The sequence below is a fragment of the Phragmites australis genome, chromosome 9 (genome assembly GCF_958298935.1).
Source record: "Phragmites australis chromosome 9, lpPhrAust1.1, whole genome shotgun sequence".
Lineage (NCBI taxonomy): Eukaryota > Viridiplantae > Streptophyta > Magnoliopsida > Poales > Poaceae > Phragmites > Phragmites australis.
This window is the reverse complement of record NC_084929.1, coordinates 11,530,319-11,541,485: the sequence shown is the minus strand read 5'-3', so window position 1 is coordinate 11,541,485 and position 11,167 is coordinate 11,530,319. Positions and strand designations below refer to the sequence as shown.

The window sequence follows — 11,167 nt, the reverse complement described above, 5'->3', positions numbered from 1 at the left end:
ATTGATATTGTGAAGCTGCGAAACTCTAAAACCCTAATCGTGTTGAATTAGGACTCACCGATGGCCTGGGATATAAATTGAGACCCCCTTGACCTTCTCTGAAGCGAAGCTTTTGCTCAAGTCGTCGAGGATGGATAGCCACTAGAGCCTCATCGCTAATAGGCTAATAAAAGAGAAGCCATAGCCGCACGTCACCAGAGCCACTAGGACCATGCTGATGCCGAGGATCGAACAAGGAGGACGCTGCGCAGCTTGAGGTTGTCAGCGACCCATCGGTAGACGGCTACTACATCTGCTGCATCGGAAGATCCCGTGAGGGAGGCTCGTCTCGTGGTGAGATTGGGTAGCTGGCGATGCGATGTGGTGGCGGCGACAGGTTTGGGGGAGGCCGGTGGCTGGTGACACAATGTGGCGGCGGCGACGAAATGCTTGGGGTAGGCGGGTGGCCGGTGACGCAGTGTGGTGGTGGTGGCGGTTGGCTTGTGGGAGGTGACAACGACAGTGCCTCGGTACCGAATCCTTGAGGAACGAAAATACCAAATTATCTTTGAAGGACGTCGTTGGTAAATTTATTAACATCTTGATAATTACAAAATTCTCCTAAAATATAAATGGTTAGATTTGCTTTATACTACTGCCCACCTTCTTAGTAGTAGAGTGCACTGTAAAGGTGCTCTAGTTTTACTTGGAGTAGGCGAGCAGCATCGATCATTCAGCAGCTAGCAAGATCGATTGCATATACTGTATGTACGCACGAATGCAGCACGAGAGGCACGAGGAGAAGAAGGACCCGGAGCACGTAGGGAGGCACAAGGTGGAGGAGGCGGTGGCGGCGGCCGCCGACCTGTACGCGTTCCACGAGCAACACGAGAAGGAGGAGGCCAAGGAGCACAAGAAGTGCCATCACCTCGTCTGAGCCCTCAACTATAGACAAGGCATGCTAAATGGCATATGCATGTCTGTGCTTCCGAAACTGTGCTTGCTGCTAATAAACCTTTTATATATCATTTTGTGGTACTCCATCCGGTCCTGTCCAAAACGTTAAGCATTTTTTATTGCGGAGTAATTTATTTGGCCTTTGATCATATACATGTATGTTTTTTTAATAAGAGCGTGGTTGTTGCGGCTCTTTAATCTATTTGATTTTGCCTGGTTTAATTTGCTGTTTGCAATATATGTACGTATTATTAGTAGGCACTTTTTTAATCATATCACTACCAAAAAACAAAATAGCAGAACAACATCACAGACGGTTACTTAAAAGCCATACTGATAAATTGCTCATAGGCGGTTGATAGAAAAAAGTGTTTGTGATATTCCTAGCCATCTAGCAGAGTGCGAACACACAAACCATTTTACTAAAATGCCGTCTGTGTGTAGATAGCTAGTAGACACATACCTTGTTTTATAAATATCTATCTGTGTCTAGTAGCCGTCTATACACAAACGGCGTTTTAGTAGAACCGTCTGTGTGTTCTCGCTCTCTTAGACACAGACGATCTTTTTATAAATATCCGTCTGTATCGTTCAACAACACAGAGATGATTTTTTTTATAAATATCCATCTATAATATATATTTGAAAATTCATACAGAGTCATATGAAGAAACTTTTTATATGAAAATTATAGTTTTTGATAAGATCCATAATTGTGCAGTTTATAACTTTGAATACCTAAATAATTGTTCAAAGTTTTGGACAAGGATTAAAAGGATAAAATATCCTATAGCAATGATGTATCGGTGAGATGATACAGAATGTACGGGCAAGACATAAGGTCACGAGTTCGACACCTACAAATTCAACGCGCGCGTATTTCACACGAAAAATCACATGACACGTGGCTGTGGTGCAATAATTATTTTTTAAAATTTTTCCTACTTTGAAAATATTACTTTTAAAAATATAATATCACATACGGTTCTTATTGAGAACTATCTGTACTATGTCATATTACAGACATGTGGTTACCCGTCTGTGATAAACTCGATATCATACACATTTTTCTACAGATAGTTTCGTTCTTTATCTGTGATAGAGTTACTTTTTTTAAATATAATATCACATATGTTCTTATTAAAAACTGTCTGTACTATATCATATTACAGACAGGTGGTTACCCGTATGTGATAAACCATTTGTGATAACGTGATATTTGGTAGTGTATACTGAATTATCAAAAAAATTCAGAAAAATGTATATATTGAATAAATTCAGGGTATGCCAAAACTCAAAAGTGGACAAATAAATGTACGTGTAATTATCTGCAAATGCTGGGATGAATAATTAAGGATCAAATCTAAGTAAAAAAATACAGTAACGAATAAATGCACGCTACGTAACTAGTACAGGACACAATAGGATAATACATATATACCCAAATATATACTCGACGTCCCATTTATTGTACTACTACTATACTATATATGTGCGGTACATGAATCAAAATATATATAGCACGACGAAGAAACTAATGGTGGTGTCCATGGAGGCGGTGCTTCTTGGCGTCTTTCTTCTGGTGGTGCTCGTGCAAGGCAAAGCCGGCGCTGCCGACGGCGGCAGCGGCGGCGACCCCTTCCTTGATCTTGTGCGAGTGCGCGTGCTTCGGGTCCTTCTTGGCCTTGTGCTTCTCGTGCTGTTCTCATGTTGAGTACATACCCAAATGTCAAATCACAGTTAACTACTGCTTAAACAAGTTGCAACTCTCAACAGCAGAGCGTAGTAATTGATTAACGATCAGCTAATTAAGCACAGCGCAAGATCCGTTGGATCTGCCATGGAGTCATATAAGAATTTGATCGTACCATCGCGTATGCTCCGGCAGCCACGGCGCCAAGCTGACCGAGCTGCTCCATGTGCTTGTGGTGCTTCTCCTCCTTGCGCCAGTCGCCGGCGGCGACCTTGGTCGGCTCGGCCTCGCCGGCCTTGTTGTGCTTGCTGAGGAAGTGGTGTGCCATTTCGGAGGTCTGTGGCTAGCTAGCTAGCTGGAGAGAATTGCTGCTGCAATGGAGTGCGAACCTCTCTGCACTGCAGGTGTGTTTATGGATCGATGGATGTGATGAGTAGCAACTGATGAAACCTGCTGCCATGCATTTATACTGTGTAGGAGTTGAGTTGGAACTTTATTAATTGGAAAGCGCGTAATCGCGTACGGGTTATATAAATTGATCTTCATCGAGATGCATGATATATTTTTTCCTTGTACGAGTCGTTGTCAGTCGGTCGATCGTGTGGATGGTTTAGTTGCTTGCTTCACAACGAATCCTCCTCGAAACGAAGGCGTCTATTTCCTACTTCCGTACGTGTCCGTCGACATATATGGACTGAAACTCTGCAGGATTTCACAGGCAAAGGTGAGTCGATGGGTGGATCCAGCCTCCAGGTGGTGTTGGTCGATCGCTCGCTCGACGCGGTTAAGCAACTCAACCGGATACCATAGATGCACATGACCTCTTCCGATCCTATTCGATTCATTACAGGATAGATAGATGATGTCCCTTTCGATCGGTAGATGAGTTGAGACGACTCTGGTAGTGATTGGTTTCCTTAAAACAAATCGACCAAGTCACACGGTGCAAATTAAAGCGATCAATCGATCGAAACGAAGACGTACAGGTCAGCAGATGTTTCCATATGAATGCAACAAGCAAGGTACCGAAACTGTCCCCTGGGATGAGAGTAGTCAAGAAACGCGTACCGGTTGCTTAATTACTAACGTACGTGCAGGAGAAAATTACTATTTTGACATCCCACACATGTGGCATCCACGTTTTGCCATTTGGAACGTTGTTTTCTCTAAAATGACAGTCAAAAGATTGGTACTTGGATATTTTTGCCATTTTGGTCCTTTTAAATCTATTTCATTTTCTTTTTCCTGTTTTTGCCAACTGAAAAGACCATCTCGCCCTCTGGTCATTCCACCCAATCCATCCTCTTGCTCCAGTCTGTATCCACCCGAACCCATCCCTTCCTCCCCAGAACACACCCAAACTCGACTTGCCTGGGTCCTGACTCGTTCCTCATAGCGGTGGCGTGCCTCCGTCGGGGAGGCCGAGCTCTGCAGACGCTGGTGCTCTATAGTTCGCCAAGAAACAGAGGAGCTCTTTCTCGGTTTAGAACTTAGAAGGTGGGGAATTTGGGCAAAATCCAAAAACCCGAAACGAAGACCCTATTTGGTAGGGATCCAGATCTTGGATTTTTTTGGAGCGGATCATATCGAGCCCCAAGAAATTTAGGATTTGGAACTAGGGATGGACTGAGGGTATTTATACTACTTTAATTTATTATACAAACTCCAGATCTGTTATGGATCTCGGATCTGGAGCTATGCCAAATAGCCCCTAAAATCGTCATTTTGTCTAAAATCCAAAACCCTAACTATCCAATTGGACAGATCAAAAGGGGATTATGTACCTGGGCCAGAGATCAAACCTCCTCAGCCTTCCCCTCCGTCTCAGGGTGGAGTTCGTCACACGTGCGTCCTATCATTGTAGTTGTGCCGCAAGTTCCTTGCACCGTGACGGCCTATGCCCACTCCGTACTCCCACATAGCGCCTCCGAGCCTCCTACGCGCGCCATCCCCATCACTGCCATCTTCCGCGCTACAGCCTTAGTTCTTCCTCTATGCAGCGACAAAAGCAGCACACGCACAATGAGGTGACTATCGAAGATTTGTTCCTGATACTGTGTCCGTAATTAGACTGCGTTACCTTTGAGATCAGGGAGTGAGCATAAAACAAGACATGCGATGTAGATAGGTTCGGGCCCCAAGCTGGAGTAATACCCTAAGTCCTGTATGGAGGTTGACGTATATGTATTCTCTTAAGTACAAGCAAGGTGGCTAGACCTATTACAAGGAGTAGATCGGATCGAAACTAAACTAGAGTTGAAGTTGCCGAGTATCTCCTATGGTTTTGGTGCTTGCATCGAGTAGAGTTGTGTTGACCTGCTCTAGATTTTCGAAGTTGTCGAGTTTTGTAGAAGTTCGCCTTTAAAGGGTCTAGGTCCCCACCTTATATAGGTCCTAGCACTGCCCTGTATCCTGTAGTAATCGATGAGGTGTCCTCCATCTTGTCGATCAATGCAAGGTAGCCAAATCCAGCCTGGATACTAGTCATACTTGAGTCGGTTAACCCAGTCGAGACCTTCCTAGTATGAGCTTTTGTGATCTCCGAGTATATCGGGTCCCGCAGATTTGGATCCGCAATATCCGAAATTGTTAAAGATGAAAACAAGGTATCCTATCCATATATGATGTACACCTTATGCGTATATACCCTATACCCCTTTTGGAGCCATGCATGGTACCACCTCGTCACGTGTGCACACTACTGTTGTGGGCATTTTTGCTCTCTCGCACTGCTAGTGCCGTCGCCGCTCTCTCGCATGTTTCTCTAGAGCGAATGAGGTTAGGGTTAGGGTTCCAGGATCGCTGTGGTTTTGTTCCAAGTGGGAACACAGCGCACCATCCATTTTCATCGGACGACTGATGATCATCGCGCACGGCCATGGGATAAGAGGAGGTCGTGGGCCACGTTCGTGTCTGGTATGGTCAAGCGCGAGTTTTGGGCCGAACAAAATATAAAGATTGGCCTGTTATTGTTTTGGTCGAATTTCAATTCTGGGTTCTTTTCTCTTTGCGAATTTCTCTATATTTTTAATGGTTTTCAATTTACAGAGTTATTTTGGCACATTCAGTTGTTGCATTTAATTGATGATTATTGAATGCAATAATTAAATTTATTTTATCTGAGAAAGCAAGTTGAAATGTGCCTTTGTTTGCATTTGATGAGTTATTGACAACGTCGGATTTGAGATGATTTTGGTTAGAAAGAGGTTGTTTGTGTGTGATCTTATTTATGGCTAACCAAGTTTGAATTGGAGTAGGCTGTTTCAGAATCCAAAAAATTATGCCTCATCGGAACATCTGGTGTTACGGTGAAGTGAGCACCAGAGCATTTTCCGTGCTGAAGTAGAAATAGAAGGAAACACTGGATGGTCCAGCGATGGGCTTAGAGAGCGTCAGAGTATTTTCTTCAGAGAGGAGATTTTTGCCATCAAGTTTGAATATGTACCCCGGATGGTCCGGTGCTGAGTTTGTGATCACCGGAGAATGCACCAAACCTTTTGTTGCAGAGACGTTGCCGAAGGATGGTTCGATGGATTGGCACACGCCGGATTATCCGGTGATGGACATGAGATCACTGAAAGTTTCCACTGACTTTTCTTTCAGAGAGCAAAATTTTCCTAGAATAGAGAGTGCTACACTCACCAGATGGTCCAATGTTTAGGAGTAGAACACACCAGAACATCCGGTGTTCTCATTTTCTGCAGGATATGCTCTGAATTGAATTTTTGATTTTGTGTTAACCTAGAGATGTTTGGGAGTGTGGAGAAATGTGTTTGCTTGTTCCATTGTGTGTAAGTGACGGATGCAACTTAGAGGTCTACGGTGGGTGATCTGAGCTAAGCGGGTACTTGGTGTCGGACGATCAAGGAGGACTGGGTGGAGTCAAGGGTGATCCTAGATATACATATGGAGGACAAGCAAAGCATGAAATAGAGGATGAAGACGACGTGTTGATAAAGTCAAGCAAAGGGGATGCCGATGCAAGTTACAAGGCATCCCAAGGAATCGGGAGTGGGAGAGACATGTCGGCGGTCAAGATCGTAAGATGGAGGATATGTGTCATCATCGGAGCGCTTTCTTCAAGTAGAAGCAAGTGGCGGCTAGTCAGATTTTGAGAAGTGTGCTAGGGTTTCATGGTTTGGCCTCAAAACTAAGGGAGGACTGGAGTAGTATATGGCACCATCATAAAACTTGAGTTGAGGTTAAGCTATGTCATGAAGGCTCTGAGACAGTCCAATTAATAGAGAAGAAAATGGACCATTGATGGTAGGTAGGAGTGTACTATAAGAGATGGATATTTTTACAAAAAACTAGAAAACTTAGAGGTCAAACTTCCTAGGCCTATAAATAGAGGAGTAGGGCTATGGGTGAGAATGAACCAGTCATTTTGAGTCCCTTGTGCCATCCATATGAGAGCCTTGAGGTAGTGTTTTAGAGAAGAGAAAGATGAGTGTTTAGCCTATGTATTAGGTGAGAGTTTTGTGAGAAAAAATCTTTGTAATCTGTCTAAAATAGGGATGACCTTTGCTACAATAAAGTCTATTTTTCTTCTTGTTATTGTGCTCACCTTCTTCTAGTTTCCCTCTACTGGTTCCCTGGCAAGTTTGCAAGTTTTTTTGTTTCTAGATTTAATTTTTTTTTTGTTTTTAGGCTGAAATTTCAGTACCCTGTGAGGTCATTTTTCTTGTTTATAGAGGCATAAAATTCGCATATACACGCTTAAGTGATGGAGAGTTTCGTTGATCGATGTTCATCTTTTCTTGCTTCTTTGTAAGTTGTGATCTTTCGAGTGCTAAGACACATGGATTGATCTTAAATATAACATATAGTTCATAAACCATCCATGGAGGCGTGTTGTCTCAATTTTATCTTGATAAAACTTCTCTCTATTTTTGATTTTGCTTGAGTTTTGAGGTGCGTTGGGTGATCCAAATAGGAGAAGGCCATCGATTTTGCAAGAAATTTATTAAGGCGCCTATTCACCCCCTTTGTCGCCAGTCTCGTTCCTACATTATCTCTGATTAAGTAGAACCAATGAGATACTTTAGTTGGAGATTTAATTTGAGGATTATGCAGTTTAATGTTATGGCCATAATTATATTCTTACCAACGTTGATTTTAATTATTTTCATTAAAATATTTTATCACTTGGTTCAATATTTTTGTTCCGTTTCATTTCTGCACAACGTTGATGCAAAATTGAACTGTCATTAGCATGTTATTGATCAAACCAACATAGGATTAATTTCATGTTAGACTTTATTCATTTTCTATAATTATATAAATATATAAATCTTTTTTTAACTACTAGGTGTACATAATCCTCCTCTAATGGGTATTTAGGAAGGACTATGTACATCTCAAAAAGTAGTATATAATCTCAAAAAATAGTATATAATCTCAAAAGTTAGTATATATGTTGAATATCTAACTATGGGGTATATAGGCACAAGGAGTACATCATATACAGACAGGATATATACGACGCATATTCGGCAGCTCTAAATCATGGAACCAAATCAGCGGTACCTGATACACCGAAATCAAGAAAGTACATACCAAGAAGGTTTATATTGGTTACCCAACCAATGCGACGTGTATTCAAAATAGATATATCTACTTGGATGTCAATGAAGACAACTCCCTATCGACTACAGCTAGATAGGAGTCGGTACCTCACCACTATATAAGGCGAAAAGGCTGGGGGAGAAGAACATACAAGACAACAACATGGAAGACATGACAAAACACGCGAGAGAACAAGAGAGAGAGAGAGAGGCAAGCATCAACAGAGGAGTTACTCGACAACTTTAGCCCTAGGATAGGTTAGACCCAATCAACTCCTTGTAATAGTCTTAGCCACCTTACTTGTACTCGAGATCATCAATACACGACAACAACACCCCCATAGGACATAGGGTATTACTCCCATCAGAGGCCCGAACCTGTATACATCGTATGTCTCACCTCGTGATTAATCCCTACACTCGAAGGTACCTAGTCAATTTACAGACATATTATTAAGAACTAATCTTTGACAGTGGGCACGCCAGGTAGGGGCCTTCTTTTGTTTTGTTGATGCTCAATCCCTCAAACAGGTGGTAATCCTGGGGGTACCTGAGCTGAAAATACATCCACAAACTCCTGCAAAAGATTGGCAACAGCAGAAGACAATGAGCTAGATATATTCGTGAGTGAAATTAAAACATAATTGCATATCAAAGCATAGCATGGCAGCTCAATATCACAAAGTTTAGCAAGGTCAGATTTAGTAGTAAGCATAACACACCCTTTTAGTCTAATTCTATTGTACTTAGAAGTTGTTGTTACTTTGTCCTTTGTGGGTGGAAAAACGTTTCCGCTACTTGCTGATTTTCAGATTCATTCTCAAACTCTTTTATCTTATTTTCGGCTATCTCTTGTTCACATTTCACAATTTCAGAAGGGGTTAAAGGTAGAAAAGTTATTTTCTTTTCTTTATGCATAAGAGTGTACTTATTAATTCTACCATAATGTATTGAATCAATATCAAACTCCCATGATTGTCCAAGCAAAAGAGAGCATGCTTGCATGGGAACTACATCGAAATCTGCACTATCATAGTATGAACCAATAAAAAAATGCACCCTAGCTGTTTGCATTACCTGTACCTTACTATTGTTGTTAAACCATTGAATATAATAAGGGTAAGGATGGTTTCTTGTTAGAAAGGAAAGCTTCTTAATCATATCTGAACTTACCAAGGTGTTGTAGCTTCCTCCATCAATAATGACTCGAACACGATAATTCTTGACTATAAGAAACATTTGGAACAAATTGTGGCGTTGTAGTTGTCCCACTTAATACATTTGAGTTCTTAACACTTGCTGCACAATGAGGGTCCGATAATCCTCCATGGCAGTGGCATAGAACACTTTCTCATGGTCAATATCCGTCTCACGTCCATCCTCATGACTTGCATGGTTAGCTGCAAGTGCATATTCATCCTCAACATCACTAGCACTTACATACCCACCATCTTCGGTTGCAATGTACGCTTGCTAACTTGAGCAATCTTTCATGACATGGCCCATTCCCTTGCATCGGTGGCACAATCCCAGTCGATCGGCCTGTAGAAGCAATTGAAGAAGAGCTCTTGGCTAGACCCTGCGCACTTATGGATTTTCCTACCTCATGAGCGTGTGACGGTGTCGAAGGTATTGCTGAACATGCCCTACTCGAGAAGGGTGCAGCAGACCGTGTAGCTAAACGTGGAGCTATTTGACTTGTCCCAGTGTTGATTCTGAAGTGGTCATGCTTCCAAAATTGCTCCTTGGCCTCTGTTGTTGTCTCTACAATTCTTTATCTGCCAGACATGCAAGTTGGAACAATCTAGGAACACTATTGTATTCTTTGTAATCAACTATGTCCTGAATTTCATGCCTTAACCCTCCATAAAAGCATGCTATTGCAGCCTATTCATCCCCAATAATATCACAACGCAACATACTAATTTGTAGCTTCTGATAATATTCTTCTACGGATCTATCACCTTGGTTTAAGCGTTACAATTTCTTATGCAAATCACGTTTAAAAGAGGGTGAAACAAATCTATTATGCATAGCAACCTTTAAAGCGTTCCATGTGGTAGGCACTAATCCATCGATGCATACTCTATTCCACCAAATAATTACACATTCTTTAAATTCACTATTAGCTTGCCTAACTATATGTACTTCAGGAACTAAATGAGCATTAAACTTCTGTTCAACCATCATCTCCCAATCTAAATACTTTTCAGCATCACAGGCACCCGTAAAAGATGGTATGGTAAAATTAACCTTAGCAAATAGATCATCATTAACACGTAGCTTATGTTGCTGAAAATTATTACCTCTCATACCTTGACGGTTGAAGTTAAATCGGTTCCGTTGTCTTGCATCAAAGGTGTCTTGTTCTTGCCTCAAAATTTCATCATCTGCAACGGACTCCTCTTGCTCATGGTCTGCGCCACGAGGATCCACATGCCAATGGTTTGGTGGCTGATTAACCACTTGATCAAAGTGTGTATTGAGCATGGCAATACAATCATTAAGTCATTGCAATGTAGTGTTTGTCTCTGCAAGGTTCTTATCAAAGTCGTCAGTAATAGCTTGTCGATGATCATTCAACACCATTGTGAGTTCTTCCCTCAAAACACACTCTTGTGCATCCGATACTTCTCCTGCTATGGTTAGTCGAAGATAGAGAACAACGAAAGATAAATTATCCCTATCGACTACTAGGTGGTTGATGTGGAGCCACACACTCTCAAGCGTCTTACAACGCTCTTGCAAGTGTTCTTACAAATCACCGTAGTTGGCAGAACTAGTGGTTGGTTAGTGATACCTTATCGGGTGTGAGTGAGGTAGTTGCAAGGGGATAAACTGTTCTGAACGAGAGAAGCTGTAGCTTGGATAGGTAGTATTTAGTAGCAAGAAATAGCAATAATTGAAATCAGATTAGCAAAGCTAAATAAAAGTTCATAGTACTTGTCACAGTTGCTAGCCCGAACACGTT

The 11,167-nt window shown here is 41.9% G+C and overlaps 2 protein-coding genes across 2 annotated transcripts; one reads left to right on the top strand and one right to left on the bottom strand.

Moving 5' to 3' along the window:
• The first annotated feature begins 353 nt into the window (after nucleotides 1-353).
• On the top strand, nucleotides 354-916 carry LOC133927995 (uncharacterized). The gene is made up of 2 exons (XM_062374303.1): nucleotides 354-509; nucleotides 764-916. Exons 1-2 carry the CDS (start codon nucleotides 354-356, stop codon nucleotides 914-916), a joined length of 309 nt encoding a protein of 102 aa, XP_062230287.1.
• Nucleotides 917-2,260: 1,344 nt separating this feature from the next.
• On the bottom strand, nucleotides 2,261-3,116 carry LOC133928644 (abscisic stress-ripening protein 2-like). The gene is made up of 2 exons (XM_062375064.1): nucleotides 2,805-3,116; nucleotides 2,261-2,635 (listed from the first exon to the last, which is right to left on the bottom strand). The coding sequence occupies exons 1-2, from the start codon at nucleotides 2,955-2,957 to the stop codon at nucleotides 2,471-2,473; spliced, it is 318 nt and encodes a 105-aa protein (XP_062231048.1). The 5' UTR covers nucleotides 2,958-3,116; the 3' UTR covers nucleotides 2,261-2,470.
• Nucleotides 3,117-11,167: the final 8,051 nt, after the last annotated feature.

Coding starts and splice junctions, on each gene's coding strand:
- LOC133927995 (XM_062374303.1), top strand. CDS start 354: ATGCGATGTGGTGGCGGCGACAGGTTTGGGGGAGGCCGGTGGCTGGTG. Junction 510..763: donor GTGACAACGACAGTGCCTCG/GTACCGAATCCT, acceptor GCACGAATGCAG/CACGAGAGGCACGAGGAGAA.
- LOC133928644 (XM_062375064.1), bottom strand. CDS start 2,957: ATGGCACACCACTTCCTCAGCAAGCACAACAAGGCCGGCGAGGCCGAG. Junction 2,636..2,804: donor CTGCCGGAGCATACGCGATG/GTACGATCAAAT, acceptor ACATGAGAACAG/CACGAGAAGCACAAGGCCAA.